At 60.2% G+C, this 27,003-nt stretch overlaps 2 protein-coding genes and 1 long non-coding RNA gene across 10 annotated transcripts in view; 2 read left to right on the forward strand and 1 right to left on the reverse strand.

The window, feature by feature from the left end:
• The window catches only part of LOC122488543, a 20,070-nt gene extending 10,783 nt beyond the window's left edge, over positions 1-9,287 (forward strand). Inside the window, exon 2 of the long non-coding RNA XR_006298637.1 lies at positions 8,860-9,287. This is a non-coding gene — a long non-coding RNA (uncharacterized LOC122488543). The remainder of the gene's footprint in view (positions 1-8,859) is intronic.
• Positions 1,492-9,287, forward strand: CHPF2 (chondroitin polymerizing factor 2). Its single transcript, XM_043589948.1, has 6 exons — positions 1,492-3,385; positions 3,820-4,384; positions 4,987-5,169; positions 5,877-7,687; positions 8,048-8,197; positions 8,452-9,287. The coding sequence occupies exons 1-4, from the start codon at positions 3,099-3,101 to the stop codon at positions 7,182-7,184; spliced, it is 2,343 nt and encodes a 780-aa protein (XP_043445883.1). The 5' UTR covers positions 1,492-3,098; the 3' UTR covers positions 7,185-7,687; positions 8,048-8,197; positions 8,452-9,287.
• The window catches only part of SMARCD3 (SWI/SNF related, matrix associated, actin dependent regulator of chromatin, subfamily d, member 3), a 30,354-nt gene continuing 10,818 nt past the window's right edge, over positions 7,468-27,003 (reverse strand). For 2 of the 8 annotated variants that reach the window (XM_043589956.1, XM_043589957.1), the window contains exons 3-14: positions 13,544-13,755; positions 11,767-11,809; positions 10,802-10,924; positions 10,559-10,681; positions 10,212-10,307; positions 9,938-10,039; positions 9,549-9,710; positions 8,753-8,850; positions 8,471-8,606; positions 8,069-8,191; positions 7,848-7,949; positions 7,468-7,646 (exon numbers count right to left, since the gene is read on the reverse strand). In XM_043589956.1, coding sequence (XP_043445891.1) covers positions 7,593-7,646; positions 7,848-7,949; positions 8,069-8,191; positions 8,471-8,606; positions 8,753-8,850; positions 9,549-9,710; positions 9,938-10,039; positions 10,212-10,307; positions 10,559-10,681; positions 10,802-10,924; positions 11,767-11,809; positions 13,544-13,755 — 1,374 coding nt within the window. In that variant the 3' untranslated portion in view covers positions 7,468-7,592. Of the gene's footprint in view, positions 7,647-7,847; positions 7,950-8,068; positions 8,192-8,470; positions 8,607-8,752; positions 8,851-9,548; positions 9,711-9,937; positions 10,040-10,211; positions 10,308-10,522; positions 10,682-10,801; positions 10,925-11,766; positions 11,810-13,543; positions 13,756-14,058; positions 14,351-16,687; positions 17,369-27,003 lie in introns of those variants that run through there. The other 6 variants (XM_043589954.1, XM_043589955.1, XM_043589952.1 and 3 more) reach the window with 5 other exon arrangements.

The raw sequence follows: 27,003 nt of genomic DNA on the forward strand, positions 1-27,003 counted from the left end.
TATAGTTCTCCAAAACTGTGACTTTTTAAAAACATTTTTTAATGTTTTATTTATTTTTGAAAGAGAGAGAGACAGACAGAGTGTGGGTGGGGGAGGGGCAGAGAGAGGGAGACACAGAATCGGAAGCAGGCTCCAGGCTCTGAGCTGTCAGCACAGAGCCCAACGCGGAGCTCAAACTGACCAGCCTGGAGCTCAGGACCTGAGCTGAAGTCGGATGCTTAAGGAACTGAACCACCCAGGTGCCCCTCCAAAATAGTAACTGCTTAGTAAATTCCTGAATGACACAAAGTACTAGCTTCTATTTACGTGATAGTTACATTGCTTGAAAATTCAGCACGTTACAACCCTGCAAAATCACTTTGTTTCTATATATAAAACACAGGCTCAAGGATTAATTATAACTTTTTTTTTTCACTTACATGAATCTTTAGAAGGACATTTGAAAGCTGTGTAGGGCAGATGAGTCATGCATGACACTGTCCTACAACGTGCAGCATATCTAGCACTTTTTTTTTTTAATTTTTAAAGTTTTTATTTATTTTTGAGAAAGAGAGTGAGCAGGGGAGGGGCAGAGAGAGAGGAAGACACAGAATCCGAAGCAGACTCCAAGCTCTGAGCTGTCAGCACAGAGCCCCATGTGGGGCTCGAACTCACGAGCCCTGAGATCATGACCTGAGCCCAAGTCGGAGACTCAACCAACTGAGCCACCCAGGTGCCCCTGGGATACCCAGCATTCTTGGCTCCCCAACCCCCCCCCCCCCCCCGCCAAATCATATGACAAGATTGTCCCCGTCCACCTGCAAATTGCCTATTAGGAATGTTCCATCCTGGCTGGGAACCCGCGGTGGTCCTTTGAAGGCCTTGCCTGCCCTCCGGCCTCCCCTGGCGCTGGCCTCCTCAGTTCTTCTCTACGGTACCAGCTTTCGTCTTTCAGCGCCTGTGCGCTCTGCTTTTTGCCCAGAAAACTCTCCACTTTTTGTCTGGGTAACACACTGACTCTTTGGATCTCAGCGTTCCCGAACTCCCAGTCTAATTTAATTCCTTTTGTCAGGCTTTTCCACTGGGCTCTACTTTCTGCAATGGTACCTGTGCCAGGTTGAGATTTCTACCGAAGCGCCTATTTTCGGTACGACAGTGTGTGTTTCATCCTTGTCTCGCTCAACTCTCAGCTCCCTGAGGGCAGGGACCACGCCCACCTCTCCACCGCTGGTTCACTCCGTACTTACAACGACGGCCTGCAACTTAGTAGGCAGACAACAAACATTTCTGTAATAACGGGGAGAAGTCGAGGAGGAGGCAGGGGCGCGCCCATGGAGGAGGAGGAGGGCATTTTTTCCCCCAAGGCAGGTAACAGTGGAGGTTGAAGACGTGGGGCACCTTCCAGGCCACTCGTATCGGCGTCCGTGGAACGCACGCTCGCTCTTGGGGGCGGGTGCCTGGCCGGGCGGACACGTCACCCGCACCGCGGCTGCGCACTGCGAGGAGTGGGGCGGGGAGACCACCGAGACGGCGGAGGCGGAGCGAGCGACCGGATGCGGTCACCATAGAGACCGGGACTGACGGCGAGCGGAAGAGGAAGGCGCGGGCCGGGCTGTGAGGTGGCAGCGGCTGCAGCGGCGGAGCCGGCGCCTCGGTTGGGCACTGGGGTTTGTTCCCCTTTCCCCGCCCTTCCCCCTGCGGGGGCCACAGGGGCGCCGCTTCCGAGGACAGGAGCAGGTCCCACTCCCGCGCCCTCGTCCCTGCTCCCCCCAGGACGGTCCTGGCCGCGTGGACCACACCTGGGCCGCCTTTACCGGTCCGCCGCCTCCCCCCCGGCCCTGCTGCAGGGCCTCCCCCGGCGGGCCTCGGGGTGTGCCTGCTCTCCTTCGTCCGCTGGCGCAGGCAGGGCCTTTGCCCCGCCGACGGGCCTGGTAACGGGGTCTTTGCCCTCCGGTCCCAGCCGCGAACCTGCATTGCCTCCGCCGGAACAAACCCAGCCGAGTCCCCCAGCCCCTCCTCGACAGTTCCGTGACGCAGCCGGTTTTATTTCTGTTTGGAGACTAACAGCTAAAACTCGCTTTGGGCCTTCTTTCCAGGGCTGGAGCTGGCCTCTGATCGCTGAGAAGCAGATAGAGTAGGGGGTCTGGTCCTTGGCAGAGGTCACTTCCCAAGCCAGCCGAGCCTCCGTTTGCTTTTGCAGGAGCCGTGTGTTGTCTCTAGCTTCTCGTCTCCCCACTTTGGTTTGGCTTGGGGCCCTGGGGCCCTGGTAAAACCAGACACCGAATTGCTCTTACACAGCCAGAGTCACCATCATTTGCTCGTCGTCTCTTCACAGAGGAAGGTGGGCAGCACCAGCCTCTCAGCAGCTGGGATTCAGAGAAGGATGCCCTGCAAAATGGCTCCATCAGCCATTGTGCTCCTCTGAGAGGCTCTCCGTGCTGATTCAGCGTATCTGTCCACCTCACTTGGGTGGGCAGAACTGTGCACCATGGCGGTGGCTCCTGACCACTCCCAACTGGGAGGAGGGGTTACTCTAGCTGTGTGTTTCCGTAACACTCAGGAGTAGGGTAGGGAGAGGCCCTTAACCCTTCCCTTGGGCTCGCCTTCAATAGCTAGTCGGCACCCCCTTTGGTACATTGAGTGAGCAACGTGCCCCCAGCCAGGGGCCCTTTGACAAAGGCCTACCGACACAGGCTGTTGGAGTTGAGGCTGTTATTTTGATGGAGCATGCCTTTGGCCCCAGCCCCTTCTTTACTCGCTTCTGCTGTCTCCACTTAGATCCAGTCTACAGATGCATGTAGTCCTTCTTTCTGGGTTAGATTTGGCAGGATTGAGTTTTGTTTCCTCGTCATTCTGGAAGACAGACCATAAGCACATTAGTGGGTGAAATTGACTCTAATACTTACTGCCATTTAGACGAAGGGTTAAATCCGGCACCTTGAGGACTGAAGCCCAGGCATATGCTTCCTGGGGATGCTGGGCCTGGCAGCAGTCCTGGCAACCTTGCTGTGTCGTTGACCTCATTGACCCCAGGCTTCCTGGATAAAAACCATACGCCTACTACTGGCCCGACACCCATCAACCTACTGATTGATCCTTGAGGCGGTCCCCTCCGGGGCATGCACGTGGCAGGGCCTGCCACCATGCGCCTGAGTTCCCTGTTGGCTCTGCTGCGACCAGCGCTGCCCCTCATCCTCGGGCTGTCTCTGGGGTGCAGCCTGAGCCTCTTGCGGGTTTCCTGGATCCAGGGTGAGGGAGAAGATCCCTGTGTAGAGGCCGTGGGGGAACCAGGAGTGCCACATAATCCAGACTCCAGAACTGGACTCGACCAAAGTGATGAAGACTTCAAACCCCGGATTGTCCCTTACTACAGGGATCCCAACAAGCCCTACAAGAAGGTGCTCAGGTGAGAGCTATGTGTGTACGTAGCCCCCAGACCCCACTTGAGCGCTGCTCTAAGTCCTTGTCTCTGCCTTCGCTGGTAATCACTGTTAGGCTCCCAGAGCAATTGTTTGCCTTATTACCCATCATGATTTGTTTCTATTTTTCCCTTCTCAGGTCTAAGAAGGTCTCACTCATTGGTGTTAAGTTAGTGTTGGATGTTTTTTAAACGGGGCAGGAATCACGTCTTACCATCTAATCTATCCTTAGACCCGTCCCCAAATGAATTCCAGTGTCAGCGGACGCTCACTGTAGTAGCTCATTAATGTTAGCGAGGAGGTGTCTCTCTCCTCTTTTCTCAACCCCAACCCACTCATTACTAGAGGGATGTGTATGCTGGGCAGACTGGGCTCCTAAAGATATAAGGAGTTGACCCCTGGCATGCTGGTCCCTCCGCAGGACTCGGTACATCCAGACGGAGCTGGGCTCTCGGGAGCGGTTGCTGGTGGCTGTCCTGACTTCCCGGGCCACCCTGTCCACTCTGGCTGTGGCCGTCAACCGCACGGTGGCCCACCACTTCCCTCGATTATTGTACTTCACGGGGCAGCGGGGGGCCCGGACTCCTGCGGGCATGCAGGTGGTATCTCACGGGGACGAACGGCCGGCCTGGCTCATGTCAGAGACCCTGCGCCACCTTCACACACACTTTGGGGCCGACTACGACTGGTTCTTCATCATGCAGGATGACACGTATGTCCAGGCCCCCCGCCTGGCAGCCCTTGCTGGCCACCTCAGCATCAACCAAGACCTGTACTTGGGCCGAGCGGAGGAGTTTATCGGCGCCGGCGAGCAGGCTCGGTACTGCCATGGGGGCTTTGGCTACCTGTTGTCACGGAGTCTCCTGCTCCGATTGCGGCCACATCTGGATGGCTGCCGAGGAGACATTCTCAGTGCCCGTCCCGATGAGTGGCTCGGCCGCTGCCTCATCGACTCTCTAGGCATCGGCTGTGTCTCGCAGCACCAGGTGACAGCCCTTTCGAGTCAATCTTGGCCCCTGACAGTTGGTAGTGGCTGAGCGATTGGTCTCCGGGGTGGCTGCGGCTGCCTCCTTCCCAGCAGCACCTTGGGGTTTTGTCCTTCCTAGCCGCCGACCCTGGCTAGAACCCCGGGGCCGTCAAAGGTGGCATCTTGCCGGGGACCCTCCGAGCAAGGTAGAAAGGTGCCCCTGCTCGCCAGCTCCTCCCATCACCACCACCACCACCACCCCCCCCCCGCCGCCCTTCACCCCCTCCTCTGACACATGCACAGTCGTAAGCGATCTGGGAATGTCCTAGAGATGGCCACTGTCACAGGGAGTACAGTAAACCAGAGTAGTGGGAGTCCTTGCTGGCTCATGCCTTTCGTTCCCTGGAAGCAGTGGGGTCCTTCTTTAATTGCCTACCTAACATTCTTTTTTCCCGAATCCAGTAGCAAGACTAAGGCCAAGTTTCAGGGAACACCGGAATGAGCTCCTGCTCTCCGTCGTGATGGCGGCAGTAAAAAGCATGAATGCTGAGTTCGGTTAAGCGTGGTTGGGACGGGCAGCCCTCCGTGTGTGGCACTGATTGGTCTGATTGGTCCCTTTAGGGGCAGCAGTATCGTTCCTTTGAGCTGGCCAAAAATAGGGACCCTGAGAAGGAGGGGAGCTCGGCTTTCCTGAGTGCCTTCGCAGTGCACCCTGTCTCCGAGGGAACCCTCATGTACAGGCTCCATAAACGCTTCAGCGCTCTGGAGCTGGAGCGGGCGTACAGCGAAATAGAGCAACTGCAGGTGAGCCCGGGCCCACGGCTGGAGGTCGGGGGGCTTCAGGCGTCCGGGGTCACAGTGAGCAGGCAGCTGAGTGAGAGGGGAGGCTGGCGGGGTGGAAGCGTGAAACAACTCCAAGGAGAAGGGACCCTCGGGGACCCAGGTCACTCGTGAGATAAGCCCCTGGTTCGACTTTGATGTGGTTAAAAGTGTTTGCAGGCGAACTATGAGGAGCAGGGCTCAGTATAGCACTTAGACACGATCACTTCAGCTTCTCTCCAGTTGTGCCTCTCCACCGGAGGAGCGGAAGCCCAGGAAGCCCTAAATCTCTAGCACTGTCCTTCAGAAGCCCAAGGGTAGATGTGGAAGAACCCTCCAGTTGATTGTGGGGAGTGGGGGGTGTCAGAGGTGGCATACAGGTGAAAGCCAAGGTTCCATTACGAAGAGGACGTACTCTGGGCCTGGAGAGAAAGGCTGCGAGCTTTAATCTCTGCAAAAGCACATTTCCCACCGCTTCCTTCTCACAGCAGCTGTGTAAGGTGCGTTATGATCCCTATGCTTTCTGCGTTTCACAGACAAGGACGGAAAGAACGAGGAATTGAGCGGTTAGCCAAGGGGGCACCTCACTAAGTGTTGACAGAGTCAGGACAGAGCTCCAAAGCCAGGACGCTGGAACCTGGCTGGGTTCTGACGACCTAGAGGGCACTAACTGTGCATCCCTCCCACCCTAGGCTCAGATCCAGAACCTGACCGTGCTGACCCCCGAGGGCGAGGCAGGGCTGAGCTGGCCCATTGGGCTCCCGGCCCCTTTCACCCCACACTCTCGATTTGAGGTGCTGGGCTGGGACTACTTCACGGAGCAGCATACCTTCTCCTGCGCAGATGGGTCCCCCAAGTGCCCGCTGCAGGGGGCGAGCAGGGCGGACGTGGGTGACGCCGTGGAGACGGCCCTGGAGCAGCTGAATCGGCGCTATCAGCCCCGCCTGCGCTTCCAGAAGCAGCGGCTGCTCAACGGGTACCGGCGCTTCGACCCGGCGCGGGGCATGGAGTACACCCTGGACCTGCTGCTGGAGGCCGTGACGCAGCGCGGGCACCGGCGGGCCCTGGCCCGCAGGGTCAGCCTGCTGCGGCCCCTGAGCCGGGTGGAAATCCTGCCCATGCCCTACGTCACCGAGGCCACCCGCGTGCAGCTGGTGCTGCCACTCCCGGTGGCCGAAGCCGCCGCCGCCCTCGCTTTCCTCGAGGCCTTTGCAGCCAGTGTTCTGGAGCCGCGAGAGCACGCGCTGCTCACCCTGTTGCTGGTCTACGGACCTCGGGACGGTGGCCGGGGGGCCCCGGACCCATTTCTCGGGGTGAAGGCCGCGGCGGCCGAGTTAGAGCGGCGGCACCCCGGGACAAGGCTGGCCTGGCTCGCCGTGCGCGCGGAGGCCCCTTCCCAGGTGCGGCTCATGGACGTGGTCTCTAAGAAGCACCCCGTGGACACGCTTTTCTTCCTCACCACCGTGTGGACCAGGCCGGGGCCCGAAGTCCTCAACCGCTGCCGCATGAATGCTATCTCCGGCTGGCAGGCCTTCTTCCCAGTGCATTTCCAGGAGTTCAACCCTGCCCTGGCACCACAGAGATCTCCCGCGGGGCCCCCGGGGGCTGGCCCCGACCCCCCGTCCCCTCCCGGTGCCGACCCTTCCCGGGGGGCTCCCGTAGGAGGCAGGTTTGACCGGCAGGCTTCCGCGGAGGGTTGCTTCTACAACGCCGACTACCTGGCGGCCCGAGCCCGCCTGGCCGGGGAACTGGCAGGCCAGGAAGAGGAGGAAGCCCTGGAGGGGCTGGAGGTGATGGATGTTTTCCTCCGGTTCTCAGGGCTCCACCTCTTCCGGGCCGTGGAGCCAGGGCTGGTGCAGAAGTTCTCCCTGCGAGACTGCAGCCCCCGGCTCAGCGAGGAGCTCTATCACCGCTGCCGCCTCAGCAACCTGGAGGGGCTGGGGGGCCGCGCCCAGCTCGCCATGGCTCTGTTCGAGCAGGAGCAGGCCAACAGCACCTAGCGCGCCCCGGGCCCGGCCCCTCTGTGGAGTTCCCCTCTCTGCCGCAGCCCCGGGAAGGGCAAGGCAAGATGGACGGACAGATGGAGAGCTTGTTGCTGTATTTTTTTTTTTTTTTAATAAGAAAACGTTATTAAAAGTGTCTTCTGCCAAACTGTTTTTAGGTCTAGGGGAAATGGAGTCAGGAGGAGAATCTGAGGGAGGGGGTAGGGAGGCTTCCCAGAGGGACCCGCCGCCTTCCCCCTTGTCCTTCCTCCCCGGTTGCCAATGACACACGAGGCTGCTCTCAGATGCATGAGCTTTAATCATTCCCCTGCCTCACCCGGAAGGCGTCAGAGGGGCGATGGCAGAGCCCGGGGGCAGGGCAGGCCCGGCCCAGAGGCCCTCGGTGGTGCTCCTCCGCAGGGGCTCCTAGGTGGTGCGCACGACCAGCGACTGCTCCAGCTCCTGCCGGCGCTGCTGGATCTTTAGAGAAATAAGAGTACTGGCAGGTTACGCTGTTGCTGGTGAGTGACAGGACAGTCCCAGCCACCCAGCCACCCTGGAAGAGCCTTTGGGAGCAGGGAGGGCTCCTCTGTGGTGAGGGGGTTGGTAGAAGTGGCTGAGAAGCGGGACTTCTCTTGCAGTGAGAGGGGGAGGCCTGAGGGACACGGGCCCCATCCACACCTTGCAGTAGAAATAGCGGCTGACGGCTTCCTGGGACCAGGGCTGGTGGTAAAACTCAGCCCGGCGCTCCTCCTCAGGGTTGCCTGCCACGTCCGTCATCACCTGGGAGGAAGCGACGGGGTCAGCCGTGAGCCCGGACCCCCTCCGGCCCGCGTGTGACAACATTTATTGTCTTCCCAATATGCTTGTCTTCCATCCAGTGCTCCCTGAGTCCCCTTCACCTTGAGGTCCCGGCTCTGGGAGCGGAGCAGGTCTTGGATGTAGCCTTTGGGGTCTCTGGAGAAGCTTAGCATGAAGTCCCTCTGGATCTTGAGCTGGTTTATGGACTCAATCGTCTCATGGATCTGCAGGTAGAAAGACAGACGCTTTCACCTGGCCATGGGGATGTGGGGGAGGCGGGAAGGGGGGGGATTTGCTGCGTCCCTTTGAAGGACAGTCCCTCAGGTCCCTGACGCCTCTGCAGCCCCAGAGAATGGGGGATGGGCAGAGCTCCGAGTAGCGAGGGGAGGGCCACGTGCCCCCCCCCCCCCCCAATCTCTCCATGGGCCTATGCTCTCGTCTGTTGTCTGTATTTTGTCATTTCCGGGTTAATGTCCCACTCCAGCTCTGGGCTCGGGCCCCACCTTACTGTCCAGAGCGCTGATCTCCTGCTGGTTGGCCGTGGACAGAAGGAAGCTGCTCATCTGTCCCTTCAGGGGCTCCTCCACCTCCACATCAATGTCATAGCACGCCGTCTTCTTCTGGTCCGACGGGTCCACGCTGCCAGGGAAGTCCAGGCCTTGGTGTCCGTGCTGCTGCCACAGAGGCCAGGGGCCCCAGGGGCAGACTGGTGGGGGGTGGGGGTGGGGAGAGGGAGGGCAGGACGGCAATGACTCCCTGGGCTGAGGAGCAAGCTGGGGCCTCACCTGATGACGTGGTTGATGACAATTGGGTCAGGGGGCAACAGCAGAGCTGTGAGGCGCTGGGGAATCTCAGAAAACTTCAGCCGGGGGCAATCAAAAATCTGAAGTAGGAGAGAGGGAGAGAGAGAGAGAGAGAGACACCACTCTCGTCTGCTTGAAAAGAGCAGAACTACAGTCCTAGAGCCTTCCATTCTGGGAAGGCAACGCTTTGAGCCAGTCTAACTCCTCTCCTGGGGCCGGGACTAAGGTGTCTGGGGGTGGAGTGCGGACACAGAGGTGGGTGGGGGCCGTGCAGTGGTTGGAAGCATGGGCCCTGGGCCGGGGGCCGTGGTGCAAATCCTGCCTCTTCCCATTAACAGTGCAACCTTGAGCCCGTCCCCTAAATTCGGGGGCCTCGGTGTCTTCATCTCTAAAGCGGGTATGGTCATGGTACCTGTCTGCCAGGGCGGCTGTGAGGACCAAATGTGATCCATGTTAAGTGCCCGCGAGCATGCCTGGCACATGGCGAGTGCTCAATAAACACCAACTGTTACTTTGCTCCTCGAGTTTATCTGCTGTGTTTATTCAAAAAGTATTATTAACAATAATCTCTACTTTGGTAGAGCCTGGATCCGGGACTAGAGCCCAGGGCCCCTAACTCCAAGTGCCAAGACTATCATATTCCCCAAACTGTTGGCCTCTTAACGTTCCTGGCTTGGTTAAATCTAGAAGTGTGTGCGGGCGTTGCCTTAGTAAAGGCACTTCCCCTACTGGTGCCTCTGCCTGCTCCCCACACCCCTGCGGTCAGGAGAGAGGGTACCTGCTGGAAATATTTGTCCCCATTGATGTATTCCTTGTCATGTGAGTCCTGCAGCCTGTTGGTTTTCACATACTGCCACAGGGCCTGCACGATGGCGGAGCGGCTCTGTGTGTGCAACCCCAGCAGCCGGGCCAAGCGGGGATCCAGTTTGAATTGGGGAGGCTGAGAAAAGATGGCCATGAAAATTAAATGAGAGAGAGGGAGTGGAAAGAGCTCAAGGCCAGGCAGCCTGGGGCCGGCGGGGACGTGGTGATTGGGCCCTAGGAAGGATGTTTCTGGAGAAGGTGAGGCAAGGAAGAGAACGGGGTCTCCCAGGGAACACTCCGAAGACAAAGGGCGTGGGGGGCCCGAGGGCCTCATGGCAGGGGGGTAGGGGTGGGGGCAGAGACCTGGTAGTCCAGCATGAGAAGCAGCGTGCATCGTACGCTCAGGTCCCCCGGCCTCTTCACCTGGAAGCCGTCCGTCTCCTGGGTCGTGGGTGTGCGGTGCCACTGCCCGGGGCGGAGGCGGGGAGAGGGGGGAGAGCTGGGTCACCTCTGAGGCCCATCTGGGGCGGGGGGGCCAGGGGTCCCAGGGTGGTCCCTGGCCCACATCTGTGCGGCCGGTGAGAGCGTTGTCTGTGGAAAGGTGGCAGTTCCAGGGCAAAAGAGGTCTGGGTCTTACCTCAACTAGGTGGTTGTCAGGGCCATAAAGGTCTTTGTCCAGCTCAATGACCAAACTCTTGAAGAAGGAAGAGAACTTCCGCTTCTGCTTGCTGGGCTGTGGGAGAGGAACAGGGACCGTGGGGGCAGGACAGGGACTGTGGGGGCAGGATGCGTTGGGAGCGGGTGGGGCTGGTCGGGTAGGGCGGCATGGTTAGAAGCAGGCCTCTGCCCCCAGAATGGCTCTTTAGGCCACCCACCCCTGGCCAGGGCTGACTCCCTAACCCATAGTGCCCACAGCTCGTTCTGTCCTCAGCTCGGCCCCATACCCACCCCAGGACACCTGGAGAGACCTGGGCCAGGACGTACGTCATCCAGGAGCTTCCCCTCCACCCGCAGCTCCCAGGAGGCGATGCTGCCATCGGAATCTTCAGCATCGGGCTTCGCAGGGTTAAACGTATTGGAGATATAAAGACGCAGCTTCCGCTTTTGCTGTAGAAATAAAGAGTGTAGTACAGAGCAAACGCCGCGTGTTCCCACTCCCGGGGCAGTCCCACTCTCCGTTCTTACAACAGGGCCTAAAGCCCTCTTCCTGCCCCCAAATCAAGACACCTTCATCGGCCTCTTCAGAGCCTCTTGGATGTCCACCCGCTTCCGCATGATGGTTTGATCTAGTTTCCTCTCAAATGCCAGGAGGTCCATATAAGCCTGGGACTCGGGGACCAGCTCCCGGATCTGGAAGAGAAGGAGCGAGGGGCTCAGCCAACCTTGGAGGCTGACCGTGCTTGTCACGCGGTCCCAGGGTACGAAGAGCAAAGAGCGTCGAGGAGAGCTGGCCAGGCTTAGGGCACAGAACTTTGAGAGTGCAAACGGGGACTTCTCCCCGGGACTGCACATCCAGCAGGAAGGACCTGGACATCTAAGCATAAAAAAACGGCTTCTCCCTCTAGAGAGGTCCCTGCATTTCTTCACTAGGGGAGGCCAGAGCGGCCATGGAGCCCAGCCACTAGGGCCTCACCTCCTCATCCTTTCCCTTGTCACATGGCCTCTGGGCCTTCCTTGGGTGTCTGCAAAGTGGCTAGGACCCTGGGGTCCTTGGGACAGAGGACGTGGCTGCTTGCCTCTGCCCTGGTGCCTCACCTTGTCACTCCACCTGGCGTCTCAACCATAACCCCCCACACCTAGCTTGGCTTGGGTTCACTTCTGATGCTTCCGCTCCCTCCACTCCTCTGCCAGCCTTTGGTCCCCTAGCTCTTGTGCCCTCTTTGTCCCACACCTTTATATAAGCGGACCCGCTGGAATTCAGTCCACTGCGCCCCCAGGGGCCCAGGACGCTGCCCCCCCATCCCCCCATGGCTCCGCCCCTTCCCTCCGCCCCACCCCCTCCCTCTGGCCAGGGAGCCCCACTTCTTAATGAGCTTTTTAAACAAACAGTGGAAGTGACTGGGCCGCTGCAGCTCTGCTCCTGAGGGGGGAGGGGAAGCAGCCCAGGGTGGGGAGGGGGGCGGTGGGGGGAGAGGAGGCAGAAGCGGCAAAGGGCGGGGGGTGGGCTGGGGGCTGCTGTGAAAGGCACTCACCCTTTGAGGGAGGATTTTGTCAGCCATCTTCCTCCTCTTGGCACTGTACATTTTTTAAAGAAAAAACCAGGTTACCATGGCGACAGATCTGGGAGTAACGAGGCCACCTGCTAAATTATCCCGACATCTCCACCCGCCTAGCTGGGGTTCCCACAGCCCGCTTGTCCGCCCGCCCAAGGGGCGACGACAGTGGGTCTGGCATGGCGCTAAGTCCTCTTGCGGGGAGCAGACGCGGTCCCGTCCCTTCTCTAGCCTGGGAGCCCCTTTCCACCCCACCACACCCGCAGGCCCAGAGAAATTTAGACTTAGGAGGGGTGGGGGTGGGGGAGCTGCAAAAGTGTTTGAGAAAGGCTAGAGAGGGGGAGGACAGAGGAGAGGGAGGAGGGATTCTGAGGACTTTCCCTTTCTGTGAAGCAGGGGTGCACAGTCCAAGGTGGCCTGAGCTCGGAGGGAGGGGACCGCCGACACGCTACCGCATCCCTGAAACAGGAGGTGAAGGCTGAGCTGGGGGGGGGGGGGGGACTTGTACCCCTGGCACCCTGGGCTTGGAAGGGGCTTGACGGGCAGGGAGTGCTCATGCCCTTGGATCACCTGCCAACAGGCTCCAGAAACAGCCCCACAGGGATCCGGAGAGAGAGAGTGCTCTCTTGTGGGGCACGACTGCGGGCTGAACCTGGGGTGGCAGCGGGGACACGGACTCTTCCTGACCCGCTAGCTGCTTCTGATTCCCAAGAGCACCCCAGGAAATCCTTGGCGAGGTGAGATTAGAACTCAGCCCGGAGGACGGCTCCGTACTGCCCTTGCGTGGTGTTCACCACTGCCTCCTCCTGTCCAAAAACCTCTTCTAAGGCCAGGTAAGCACCTTTCACAAAAGGTCTGATTTGTTTTGAAGAAACGGTCTACGTGAAATTCTCCGTTCATACAAGACAAACCAGGAACGCGCGTACTGTGTAAGAGCATGATTCACGTTGCAAAAGAATTCATCATGGGATTCCTATAAATGGTGAATTTTCCTTGATGTGTAAAAAATATTTAATAATGAGGTAAGATCCGTATTACTCCTTTTATAGGACTCCATCTGGTGTGCAAAGGGAAGCATGTGTGTTTGGTTAAATAGTGAAACCCAGAGGGGCATCTCTCTTGCCAGACACCAGCAGGGGCTTTTGGGGTGACACCAGCTGGCTCAGACGGGGAAATGGGCTGGCCCCTGGCGATGAAGAGGCAGACCTGGTCCAGACGACGGATCGGGGCAGCTCTTTAGCCTCTGAGGCCCTAAGAATCACCTGAGAGCAGGACTGTGGGGAAGACCACCCACCCACAGGACAAATCCCCAGGCTCCACCCCCCTGGCCAGAGAGTCGCATTCAGAATATCTGGAGTGGGGCTTTTTAAACAGTCCAGCCAGGGGACCGAGGAAGGTGCCCTGGACAGCCACACTTGGAGGAACACAGTCCCTGAAGCTCAGCCCTCAGTCCTGCCGCCAGCCCCACCCCCACCCCGGAGACAGAAGCATCTCCCAGAACCTGGGGACGAGGGGTGGAGAGAGGGACCGAGCAGGTGACACGGCGGAGGGCGCGACGGCCGCGGCCTCCGCGCCTGCGGTGGGCACACAAAGGAACCAGACCAGTGCCCCCTCAGCCCACCTCCCCAGAGGGCATCCCACCGGGGACGGCCCGTCCCTCGCTGCCCGTTCTTCCTCGCTCCTTCCAGTCTCGCGCCTCACCCACCCCGTCCCTGGGGTCCCGTGGCCCGCCCCCTCCGCGCTGGGCCCCACTCACCTGCGGCTCCGCGCGGGGGCGGTGGGCACCGGCTGGCCCTGGCTCTGGGCCTGGCTCTGGCCGGGCGGGGGCGCTGCTCGCTTGCGGGCGGGCTCCATGCCCGCGGGGGCCAGGCCGGGTCGCACGGCGGGGCTGCCCATGTACGGGGAGCCCGGGGGGCCCATGGGCGCCCCCTGGTGGGGCATCCGGGCTCCAGACGGCATCCCGGGGCGCTGGGGGTGGGGTGGGGACGGAGGTGAAGCAGAAACGGGCGTCCGCCGCTCGGACCAGGGCCCCGGTTCCAGGCGCGGTGAGCCGCGTCTCTCCCACCCCGAGCCCCCCGGCCGGTGACCCTGATGCCGCCAGCGTGAGCGAGGGGTGGGAGGGGCAGGGGCGCCGCCACCGCGCGGCTCGGCGGAGGGGGCTTTGCGTCTCGCTGCAGGAAGCTAACTGAAGCCAGGCAACGGCACCGGGCATCGCCAGCCTCGGATTTGCGGAAGGTGCCGCGAAAATGAATATTAATGGCGCCTCTCAACCTTTTCAGCGGATGTTCACATCCACGCGCTCCTCTGCAAGACAGACTGAGGGGGGTCCTTCCATCCCCACTTGACGGATGAGGCAACCGTGGCTCAAGGAGAAAAGCGACCTAGCCAAGGTCACGCAGCTCCTCCCGGCAAAGGCGGCGCTGAACTGCCGTTTCCCGCGGGGGGCCGGGGCGGCTCGCTCTCCGCAGCCTCGTCTGGGTTCGAGGCCCGGCTCCCTGCTGGGACCTCTGGCCCCCCTTTCCATTCTGCTTCTCCGTCCACCCCCTGGGCTGTCCTGCCTCGCGCTCGCCCTCCCTCCCCATCGAAGCCAGCTCTTCTCTCTGGGCCCCTGCTTTTGGCCCCTCAGCCCCAACCCACACCCCCTTTGGCTGGTTCCAAGCCTCCACACCCAGGGGCTTGGAAGGCTTAGCCACCCCCACCCCCACCCCCACGCCCCATAATTTGCTCCCAAGGTGAAGGCTGGAGGCCACCGGAGGCAGTGAGGTCACACCCTGCCAGGATTCTAGGAGAGGACAGGAGGCAGCTGGGCTGGAGGTGGGCTGCCCAGAGGGCTTGGATAGCTCAAAGGCACTGGCATTTCCTCTTACACCCATCTCCCCCTTCCTGTCCGCCTGGATTACCAGAGATGTTTCCATCCTATAGAACCCCTCTGCTTCTCCCCCTACCCCAGTGAGGTAGGAAGGAGTCAGGGCTCCAAGGAAGCCACGGAGAGCAAGATGAGGCAGGTGTATTCCCCTGCCACCTCAGATGGGATGTAGATGAGATCCAAGTTCATTAAGTGAAGTGTTTTACAGACTTTTTAAATCCCACTTGTCCGGATTCCAGAAGAGGGATTGGGGAAGGCCAGAGGGGCTGTCAAATGGCGGGTGGGCGTGATGGGGACAAAGCGAGCAGGAAGACGAGGGAACTAGGGATGCGGCCCCTGTGCCCGTTACCATTTACTTGCCACGCACTTTGTCCCCTGGAGTGCAGATGCCCCCCCCCCCCCCCCGCCTCCAGGCACAAGAAGGAGCCCTAGGCCCGAGCTGGGTGAATTCCTTCTAACTGCCAACTCTCCCTTCTGTCCCTCTTGCCCTGCGCCGTGCCCTGCTCCGTGTCTAACCCTAACGCCCGGCCAGCCAGCTGTCCCTGTCCGTCTCTCCCACAGTGAAAACTGCCTGTCCATGTGTCTGCCTCCCCCACCCCACCTGACCCTGTCACTCACATCTCCAGAGTGGGTGGCCCAGAATGGAGCCTAGGCCCAGCCCCGCCAGCATAGATGAACTACAGGGAGTGGAGAGGAGGGACTCACAGCCACCCAAGAACTGAAGCTCTAAGTTGGCCAAATAAAAAAATCCACATGTGTATCCCCTCTCTGTCCTGGATGGGCCTTTTTTAAAGGGACTCCCCCAAGCAGCAAGACTAGACTGGCACTCAGCTGAGAGACACAGGCCCCCCTGGGAAGTTGCCCCAGGGATCTCTGGGACTGGAGGACAGGCGGCCCCAGCGAAACCCCCTTCACCCAATCAGCTGCTCTCCCATTCTTCAAGGCCAGCGATACTTGCTGATCTGCTGAAGAGGCCCTGAGAGGGAAACTTCCAGAGCCCCCAGAGGGCTGCACTAGCTACCAGGGCCACCCAACAAAGGGCCAAGACCCTAGGGACTCTGGCCCTCCTCACCGAGAATGTGCCTTCTTTCGGGTCACAACCAAATCTGGCCATAGGCAACCTGACTGACTCCTCTGTACCCAACTCCAACCCAACCCCGGTAGCCATCCCAAGTCTTACAGCCCCTGCCTCTCCCATTCCACCGCCCTCCACATGGCTCCCAACCTGGCTCCTGCTGCCTCAGCCTGAGGTCCCATCCCTCAGGTCACCCTGGGCTCCCTCAGGTTCCCTGTGTGCCTTCCAAGTCGGCTGGTGGCAGGACCGTGCTGGCCCGCCCCTTTGGTCTCTAGGCCTCACATCCCTGACTCCAGCCCTTCCTTCACACCTTTGAGGCATTAAGGACATGAGCTTCTGGTGGCTGAGTCTGCCAAGGGGGTCCTCAGACCTCTTAACTTGGGGTCTGTCCCTAGAGAGGGTCTCTCTCTGACCCCCGTGGGCAGAGGCCACCAGCAAAGCCCCAGAGCCCTCCTGCCAGGAGAGCTAGAGAGCTTCCCGCTCACAGTGCCTCCAGGGTCACCTGCTCCTTGCTCTCGGAGACACAGAGAGACACTGTCCCAACGGATGGGCAGACAACCCAGCCTACCCGATGCCATGTCCCCCACCCCCACCGCGGGGGGGAGGGCAGGGGAACACCTGGGCCCACCAGGCAGAGAACAGAAGACAACACGTCTGGTACGGAGGGGACCCCCCCCACTTGGGGGGGGGGGACAGTCCCCAAGTCCCACCCCCAGCCCCTGACAAGGACCCATGCAAACGCCTCCCGTCCCCGCCCGGGCACCCATCCCCGGCCCGCCGCCTGACGACGTGTTCGAGTGCCAGGGCGCCGGCACAGTCCCGGGGCTGGGCCGCGGGGCCGCGGCGCCCCTGCCGGAGGGGTGGGAGAGCGGGAGCCCCCTCCCGGCCCCTCCCGATCATCCCTCCATTCAGCCCGAGCCAGCTCGCTCACCCTCCCCCGCTAACTTTCCCCCACTCACCACCCCATGGACCAGAAACTCAAAAAGTTTGCTTTTCGTGGCTTTGCGCGCCCCTCCGGCAACTTCGTCCGCGGCCATCGGGGTGGGCTCAGCGGCTCCTCTCACTCTCTCTCTCTCTTCCTCTTTCTTTCCCTTTTCTGCCTTTTTTTTTCCTCCAACTCTCCCCTCTGAGTCCTGCTGGGCTCTCTCACACTTCTACTCGAGCGGAGTGGGGAGGGGGCCCCTTCAGGGCTGCCCTGACGGCCCACGGCCCACGCCGCCGCCGCCCGCCCGCCGCCGCCGCCGCCGCCGCCGCGGCTGCCGCATTCCTGCACTGATAAGACAGAAATAGTCCGGCGGCCCGGGGTCTGCCTGTTGACTCGGCGGGGACAGAAACGCCTGCCTTTCCAACCCTCGCTGTCCAAACAGCGCAGATAAGCGGCGAGGCACGCCGGCAAGCCCGGCTCGCGGGCGCTGGGCAGCGGCACTGCAGCCCGAGGCCGCCCGAGGGCCCGCGGGGAGGCGGCGCGGGGAGGGGACGCGAGGGGAGGTGGCGGGGGGCTCGCCGGCCACCCGGGCTCTCGCCACAAATAGTTTCTCGGTTAGGGAATTCGCCGGCACGGCCAGGCAGGGAACAGTCAGTTCCAACTTTCCCCCAAGTGGCTCCTGCTGCATTTCTGAGGCCCTTTCCCCAGAGACCTGGCAGGCCAAGTAGGGAAACATTCGCTGGAAGGAATCCGGGGGTGGGGGGTGGAGGGGGGGAGAGCCCGGAGCCCGGAGGAGGCCTTCCTCCTGCACCAGGCCGTCAGTGGTGGGTGTGCCCGGGGAGGCGGTGTCCCCTCGCGTCCACAGATGTGTGCGCCCTTGTCTCGCCCGCTGTGTGTGTGTGTGTCTGCACCCTTGTGTGGGCACGGCTCGGTGGCTGTGGGTGTGATTGTTTACGTGCGTGCACAGACAAACGCCTTCTCTGTGTGCCTCCCTCCACGGGAGCCTCTGGTGCGTGTGCGCGCTTGTGGGTGCGTGTGTGGCAGGACATGGCCTGTGCCTTCCAGCTCCGTGTGAGTCTATTTCTGGGGATGTGAGTCTTTGTTTGTCTCTATGTGAGAAAGCGAGGGCAATGGGGGAAGGATTTCGGAAAAGGGAGGTGGATGGGACTCATGAGAACAGGAAGAGAGAATGAGAGGGGAGGCTAGGAGCTGGGGTGGGTGCTTGGGTGGATGGGCAGAGAGAACGAGGCAAGGTGGGCCTCGTGGCTTTGGAATGGGGCATGAGGTGGGGGTAGGGGACCCAGAGGCGCTGGGGGCTACTGGGTATGCCAGGGCCAGCCTCCAGGCCCCAAAGAAAGCCCGGGGAGTGTGGGATTCTGAGGGAGCCCTAGAAGAGGCAGTGTGGAGGGAGCTGGCAGTCCCTGGGGCGAAGGAGGGACAGGAAACAGGAGGGACAAATCCTGAGCTCACCAGGCTGGGAACCACAGCACCACCCTTGCCCCCAAAGGCCACGCCCCTCTCTCCTCCTTCTGGAGAAAGAGCCCAAGGGCTTTGGGACGACAGTGGGTCAAGTTTATGTGCCTCTAGGGGCTGCACTGCCAGAAGCCAGGTGAGGGCAGGGAAATGCGGGGGGGAATTTGTTGGACAACTTATTTGAAGTTACACCCTAAAGACCCAGAATTACACTCGGGGATCCTCAACCCCTTCAAAATGCCTTCAGAGGTCAGACGAAGAACCAAGGGAGTGTTCTGCCTGGAGAGCCCTTTTGCGTGCAGCCTGATTTCCTAGGACCCTGGTTGTGCTCCTGCCTGTCACTGTCCACTCAGGTGCCCACTGTCAATCTCCTGAAAGGCCAGAGTGGTCCAGGATAACCTTCCTTTACCGCTGGCTTAACAAGGGACCTAGATATCCCCTTCCTACCAAATCTCTACCCAGCTTCCCCCATAGACTCACCAGTCTGTCCACTAACGTCCAAAACCCCTCGCTCATTCCCATTTCTAAGCCTCTGCTCCCACACTGTTCTTTTGCCCAGAATCCCTCTACTGCTCCTCTGCCTGTCCAGATTACATTCATCCTTTAAAGCTGAGCATGGGCCCCACCTCCTCCAGGAAGCCTTCCCTAGTTCCACTCCTGCGCACCAACCTTTCTCTTCTTTGAATGCCCATTGCCATCGATGCTATGCTGTGAATTGGCACTTGCCTGACCAGCGTCTGAGACGGTAGGTTTGGCTTCCCAAATGTGGTCCCCTGACATCAGGATCCGGTCTTTACGTCCTGCTACCTTCCCCCATGCCGGGACACAGGGGCTCACCATCAAATGCCTGCTAACTCTTGCAACCACCCGAAGCCCAGTGGGCCAGTGAACGGAGCTCACACTCTGCCACTTACCTGAAGGTGTGAGTCCCCATGGGCACTCCCACCCACTGTGGGTGCTTCCCGCACGGGCATGTGAGACCCCAGACCTTAGAGGTTCTGGGGGACTGGGGCAGGGGCAGTCACCTTTAGGCTCTGTGTAAAGCTCAGAGTTCTCAACTCTCAGAGAGGCCTTCTGGGGCAAGAAGATAGCAAAGAGGCTGACAGGCACCCCAGCTCGGGCAGCTAAGTTTGAGGGGGATATGAAGGACAGCGGGAATGTCCAGCATTGGGGAGGGGACTGGTCTTGGTGGTGGGGGAGACTGCAGGAGGTGGTCAGACCAAGGGCCCTGGTGGTACCCAAGAAGTGGTGAGTGTCACCCAAGTCCAAAGATGACTCCCTCCTGAGCCACCCCAGCACCAGCCCCGGCTCCCCCAGCCGCTTGGCTGGGAGACACCCTTATGCCAGCACAGACAGCAGATACATAATGCATACAGGCCCCTCGGGCACACACATGAGTGCAAACGCTGGAGGCACAAGGAACCACACGGATTTGCACGCACAGGCACATCTTGACCTCCTCCCAGCCCACTCACAAGATGTGATTGACCAGGCGCGGGCCAGCGGGCACGTTGGCCTACTGCTTTTACGGAGGCGACCCTAGGTGTGCGGACCTGGGGCGGGGAGCCTTCAGACCAGACAGCAGAGGCGCAGGTGTGGGTGCCCGGAGCCCCGACTCGCATCTCACAAAGGCCAGGATCCCCAGCTGCTCAGCCCCAGAAGAGCGCTCAGCAGCGCCACGGCCACAGCCACAGGCCCGGGGGAGGTGGAGGCCCCGGGAGAGCCCCGATTCCAGCTGGCAGGGGGCCTTCCTCCCAGCCCAGCCGGGCCCCTAGCCCCGGCCCGACCGGCCCAGGCCGTGCTCCGGGCAGACCGTGCGCGTGTCCGGGCAGAGGGCGGCCGCCCTGCGGCGCGGAGCCGGAGTCCCCCCTGCCGTCCCCCCATCTCTCCTTCCCTCCGAAGCACCACCAGCACCAAATGGCAAAGCGCCTCTCCCCGCTCAGGGAGAGATGCGCCGCGGCCGGCGGGACGGGCTCGGCGGCCCCCCTCCACCGCGCCGGAGCGGAGGGCGGCCGGGCGCTGGGGGCACGTCCCGGCCCGCGGCCGCCCGCCCTCGCCCTCGCCCGCCCCGGGCCCGGGCAGCGGCGGGAGCCGGACGGGAGCCGGCCCGGGCATGCGCACTGCGGCCTCCCTCCCGGTGAAGGTCAGCCCAGGGCCTGGCTGCAGGACTCGGTGGCGGCGGGGGAGGCGGAGGAGGGAGGAGGGATGCAGCGGAGAGACTTAACTCCTTCCCTGCGGGAAGATGGGCAGCGAGGCTGAGGCCGGAGCCCGCTGGTCCCACCCTCCCCGCCTTCAGTGGAAGTCCTGTTACGGGGACCCGGCTCTGGGGGGAGGGGGAGGAGGGGCCGGGGAGGGAGGATGGAAGAAGGAGGCTAGGAGGAGAGGAGGGGAGCTGGGAAGGGGAGAGGGAGGAAGGCGAGGGAGGAACAAAGGAAATCAGACTGAAGGGAGAGACCTCTTTCCGCTGCCCCCTTTTCTGTATACCCCCAGCAATATTACCCTCACTGACTGGGGCGTGAGCCTGTGTGTGTGTGTGTGTGTGTGTGTGTGTGTGTGTGTGTGTTGTGTGTGTGAGAGAGGGACACAGACAGACAGACAGACAGACAGACGGAAAGTGCCCACCTGGAGCTCTCAGGCTAAGGACCTCTGATCTCCGTGTTCTGGCCCATTGCTAACCAGCTCCCACCTTCTCCTCTGGTCACTAAACCCAGGACATGCAGGGGTCCCAGAGGCGGCTCTGACCCAGCCTACCTGCCTGGCCTCAATCCCGGGCCCCCAAGGAACCCCCGCTAGACCTTGGGGCCAGGCCCAGTCCCCAGAGACGGGTGGAGGGGAGCCTGCACCTTAACCCCCCACCTCTGGTGAGGAACTTCTCCCAGCCAGCAGACCGGACAGGGGCGGACAGGCCCAGGATGTCTCGTGGCACAATCCTCCTCCTCCAGGCTGCCCCCACTACTCTTCCCAGGCCAGAGCAGCGCTGGGTGCCTCTCCCTTTGTGCGAGAATGTTTCTGTGGCTGGACACCCCCTGCTACTATCAAGGGGGCCCTCTGTCTCTTTGTGTGACTTTGCCTTTCCGTGTCAGTTTTGCAAACACACGCAAGAAAGACAAATATGATAGAAAGAAGCAAAAAACATAACACAAAAAAACCAAAGATAAGCGAGGACACCAAGATAATTGTGTGACCTTGGGCAAGTTGTTCTACCTCCCTGCCCCTCAGCTTTCTCGGGAGTAAAAGGAGGGGTGTAGGCAGATGATGCCTAGGGCCTTCCTGCCCTGAAATCCAAGGATTCTGTAAGAGAGACAGGAACCAAGGCAGACCAGGCGGGAAGGAGAGGGAGACAGAAACAGAGAGAAATAGGCCCACACCATTTAACCAAAGGCGTTAACCCGAGGTGAGACCTGGTGCTTGTCACTCACACTGCCACTGAGCCTTTACCACTGTGCAGTCAGCCTCCTGGGAGCAGGGCAAGGCCTTGCCCGGGTCCCCAGGGTCCTGCTCAGTTAGCAGGTGTACGAGAAAGATAAGTGGCACGATCGAGTCCTTCCTCTCTTGTTACGCGGGGGGGTTTCGTCAGTCTGATGGGGCGCTCTGCGGCCCCCTCTCTGACCCCCACCTACACCTCACACACGATAACTGCAAACATCAGCATGTTGAAACTGCCGGCCACAGGAGGGGTGGAGAGATGGGTCACGGGGGCCTGAGCACCCACCAGCCCAGAGGGGAGGCACATTTTGGATCTGTGGCAGCTTTGCACCCTCCCCTCACCACCGACCGCCATAAATTGGTCCCTTGGGGCCATCCATGCCCAACAGCTTATAGCACTATGAAACACACACACACACACACACACACACACACACACACACACACAAAACAAACAAACAAAAAAAAAACGAGCCACACGGGCCTGCTCTCCATCTTGGGGAGGGTGGGGAGGTATCTATACGGGATCCTGAGGTGTGCTCTAAGTCCCCTGCAGCCTAGGGGTGCCACATGGGGCCAGCTCTGCCTGGTGCGGTGGTAGGGAGGTGCATCCTCACTCCCCAGCCAGCTCCCTCCTGACCAACACTGGCCTGTCTAGTAGATTCAGGGGCAAAAACGAGGGATTCATGTCCTTGGGACTCGCAGGCTGTTAAGACTCCAGGTAGTGGCGAGCCTTTCCTGCCTCTGCCGCCCTCCTGAGCTGCCCATCCCAGCCAGGGCCTGGGAACGCACCCATCCCACCGTGCCCTCTGCCTGGCCGAAGCCATCACTCCTGCCCTGTTTACACCCCCATGGCTCCCAGGCTCCTGCCCTCCTCTTCCTTGGCAGACAGGAGCCGCATCCCAGCACCTCTGACTCCTCTCCTCGCTCTTCTGGAACTCAGTGCTTCCTCATGACCAGTGTCAGGACAGTCTCCTGGTGGCTTAATGGCCTGCCCCTTACCCTGCCCCCCCCCCCCCCCCCCCCCGCCAGAGGAGCTTCTGAGGCCTCAGCTACTACTCTGCCCAGGTGGTCAGAGGGATTCCTGAGAACCGCTGCATTTTGCAGTCTGGGATGTCACCTGAGTGAAGAAAACTGAGTAGAATAAACAAAAACAAAAACAAGACAAAACTTCATGTCCTTAAAGAATTGTTCAGGGAAATTAAGCCAAATGCCACCGTGCATGGACTGTGTAGATAAAACATGCCTGGAAGCCACACGCAGACCTGGTCTCCCAGGTATCTTCAACTCCATTAGGAGTCAAGGGTGGGCCGTGCAGGGGCTGAGGGGGCTGAGAAAGCCATGCCCTCCCCTCCTCACACGACACTCTGTCTCTCCCATGGTCTGCCTTGAGCGCACCTGCCTTCCTGCCATGATGTGTTCTCCCTGCCCGTGTCAGGCACCACAGAAGGCCCCAGACTCCCCTCACCGGTACCCTCAGCTGCATAAGGCTCTGTGTAGCCCCTCTTCTCCCAGTTCCCGACCTGAACCCTTCCACTGCGCGGTCTGTCACAGATAAAACTTTCCAAGACACTTGGCCGCTTCCGTGAACATCGCTTTGGCTTTCTTGTAACAGAAGCCCTCCAGGACCCACTCCCCCCCCAAACTGCCACTGTGGTGGCAGAATTTTTCCCAGAGCACCCCTACCACTGGCCTCGGGGTGGGTAGGGACCCTCCTTGCCCCTCGCAGCTGCTTCCAGAGCCCTGGCTCTGCATCTGCCCCACGTCTGGTGCCCGTTTCTCGAGGGCTCTAGCCCCTGGCTCGCTGTCCCTCCCTGACACTCGGAGACACTCACGGACTCTGTCCTGTTCTTGCTGCTTTCTGGGGATCTTCACGGGGGGTCTTTCCACACCTCTGGTCTCTCGCTCCGTGGCCACCTCTCCTCTGGAAATTCTCCACCCTCCCTCAGCCACCTGCTCCAGGGTCACCTCCCGGGTCTGGTCACTCCAGTGGCCCCTCACCCCCTTATCAGTCCGAAGCAGCTCACTCTGACTGCCACCCTGTCTCCTTCCAGCTCACTCTGCCCAGCTCCCTGATGCCCAAAGCCCGTGACTCCACTGGAACCGCTGGTCCATTTCTCTGACCTGCACCCCTCATCACAATGAGACTGTTACATATGATCCTTTTTTTTTTTAAATGATAAAACACATAACATAAAATTTACCATTTTAACATGCTTTGCACATACATACTCTTGACTCTCTTACTTAAGTGTTCAATCCAGTTTCGCCAACTCCTCCCCTGTCCCTGGGACCTGAAGGTGGCTGGAGAAAGACACACGGCCACCCTGACCAGGTCTCGCTGTCAGTTCAGGAGCACCGACTTCACCTGGCCTCCTGCTGCCCAGCCGTCCCCCTGTCCCTCGTCCATGCACACCCCCTCCCACTCCGCTTCCTACACAAGTCTCCACATCTTCTCCCCTCCAACCTCCAGCTCCTCCCCCGCTCCTGCTCCCAGTTGAGGCCCTGGCTTCTCACCTCACAGAGACACAGAAGCTTCTAAAGAACTTTCACCTAGCCACCTCAGGGCATGCTTCCAGTCAGTTAAAGCATCCGACTTTGGCTCAGGGCAGGATCTCATAGTTTGTGAGTTCGAGCCCCGCATCAGGCTCTCTGCTGTCGGCGCCCTCCCTCTGCCCCGACCGCGCTCATGCTTTCTCTCTCTCTCTGTCTCAAAAATAAACACCGGGGCGTCTGGGTGGCTCAGTCGGTTGAGCGTCCGACTCTTGGTTTCCGCTCGGGTCATGATGGTGTGGTTTGTGGGTTCGTGCCCCACACTGGGCTCTGCGCTGACCATGCGGAGCCTGCTTGGGATGCTCTCCCTCTCTCTGCCCCTGTCGTGCTGGTGCTGTCTCTGTCTCTCTCAAAATAAAGAAAATGATAAATAAATAAATAAATAAATAAGCATTAAAACAATAATAAATTTTTAAAAATTTTAAAACCAGGAGATGGTCTTTGAGGCTGGTCTATGATCAAGGATTTCATAGTCCAAGCTAGACTCGGCCTCTCTCGTGACCCCACACAGGGTACCCTCTTTACTCTTGGGCTTGAATAGCTGTGGAGACGGCTGAGAGGCCTCATGAAGACTTACCACGGAGTGGGAAGAAGGGAGGAAAGGGAAGGAGTGGTCTCAGAACCTTCTCGGTGCCCACGCCTCGTTTCCAGGAGGATCCTTTGTAATTAAGGCCAGCTGGTGCCCAGCCCACCCGTATAATGAACCCCCTCCGGGTAGCCCCTCACCCAGCCCTGACGCCCTTGCCCTTGCTCCCAGATCTGGGCTTTTGTTTTGGCCATTGCCACCTAGTCTGTCCTGGGACAGGGCTGGGACAGGGAGGCCTTACTGCCCTACCCATTGTCCCCGCTCTTCGGGGGTCCCGTCCTCCCCCAGGCCCTGAACCCACTGCCCTGGGTGGGGTCTCTGCAGGCACCAAAGTGTGATTACTCTGAGCTTAGACCCAAGAACAGGGCTTCTCAGCCTTAGCACCATTGGCATTTGGGGCTGGATGATTCTTTATTGTGGGGGCCGTCTCATGTATCCTACGATGTCAGTAGCATCCCTGGCCTCTATCCAGTAAATTCTAAAAGCACTCCCCCCGGCCCCCCTCCAGTGCAACAAACAAAAATATCTCCCAACATCGGCCTTTGTCCCTGGAGGGTGAAGTTGCCCCGGGGTTGAGAAGCCGTGCTCTTGAGCTGGATGGTCTTGGGTTCACACTCAGCTCAGCCACTGGGTGGCCGTAACTTGGTACAGGTTACTCGACCCGTCTGAGCTCCATTTTCCCTGTCTTCAAGACAGGGAGCCCTACGCCTGACTCACCGGTAGATGTGAGGATTCAGACGAGGTCGCGTTATGTGCGGAATTCAGCACGGCGCCTGCCACAGAGGACACATTTAACGAGTAATCGCTGCCATTACTGGATTCCTGATGCTAAGCTGGCCCGAGCCTGCGGGGCTTGGCTGCCTCTGCTCTGCCTTATCTCTGGGTCCTAGTGGTCCTGCTGTCGAACAGCCCCCAGTTGGGGGAGTAGTGAAAACAGGGGGCCCCCAGAGCCCCCCAGCTGTGGGACCGTCCCACATACCATGGAGGGTACCTCTGAGGGGTCGGCCAGGCAATTATTCACAGTGGCTAATTCTGGTGGCTCTGGGAGCCCGTGAAGAGTCTGGGTTCCACCCAAACCACCGGAAGCTTCCTTGAGCACAGAAAGTGGCATTAGTCTGCAGGGTGGGTCTTACACGGGAAGCCTGTGTGTGCAGCCCAGAAACTTGGTAAAGGGCTGCAGGAAAGGTGGGCAGGGAAACATTCCGAAGCCACCAGACGGAGCAAAGCACCTGCATTCACACCTAAGAAGAATTCTACGGGAGACCACCGGGCCAGGAGAAGCTGAGGTTTAAGAGCTGCCAAGGGAAGCATCTGGAAGAAAAGCAGGGAGGGCCTCCTCGCACGCCTGTCCCCTTCCTCGTCTGCCGTCCTGCCGCTCACTTGGCGGGCACCTCCTGTGTGACTGTTCAGTGCAAAGGGCGGCTCAGCCACACAACAGACACTAGACACAGCCTTGGCCCTCGGGACACAAGGAGGACTGGCCCGGGGCTGGAGGGGTTCCCGGCATCCATATGGTGCGAAGCTCACGTCCACCCCTGCACGCAGGACAGCGGCCGCTCTGGCAAGGGGTCGGGGGCGTGCAGGAGCAGCACGCCCCACGCCAGAGCCCTGGGCTTCCTTACGGGGAAGAGAGGCATTCAGCTCCCACCAGCTGGCCCTGCAGAGGGGCCGTGGCTCGCAGGTGGCTGGCCTGTGGCAGGGGCAGGGAAGCCAGCAGCAGCAGCCATGCCCGAGGGTGATCCTGGTCCTGGCGGAGGGGGCCGTGGAGCCAGCTGTGGGGTGCGCCGGTGAGTGCCTGCAGTACCTGCGGGGACAAGGGGCTCAAGGCCCCCTTTGGCTCTGCCCGTCCCCACTCGAGGAAAGCTAGAGCCAGGCGAGGAGCTGGCGTCCCGGTGGCCACGGGGCCCAATGGATCACACCTTGGCTCCTCCTGCGGTGGACACGACCCCTGGGTCACCACCCGGACGCTCTGGCTACCTAGAGCTCATCTTCTTCCTCTTCCATGAGACGCGGATCCAAACTCTGAAGGCAGCCCTCACGGTCCCCTCCCCCCGGGCACAAGTTGAGTTGTGTCTCCCCCAGCAGAACTCATTTGCTGGAGTCCTAACCCCCCACCTTCAGAATATGTTCTTATTGGGCGATGGGGTCTTTACGGAGGTAATCAAGTTAAAATGGGGCCATTAGGGTGACCCTAATCCAGTATGACTGGTGTCATAAAATAGGGGAAACTGGGACCCGGGGACAGATACACACAGAGTGAAGACTGACGTGGGGAGACAGCCATCTGTAAGCCGAGGAGCGAGGCCCGGGCC

Source organism: Prionailurus bengalensis, chromosome A2 (assembly GCF_016509475.1).
Source record: "Prionailurus bengalensis isolate Pbe53 chromosome A2, Fcat_Pben_1.1_paternal_pri, whole genome shotgun sequence".
Taxonomy (NCBI): domain Eukaryota; kingdom Metazoa; phylum Chordata; class Mammalia; order Carnivora; family Felidae; genus Prionailurus; species Prionailurus bengalensis.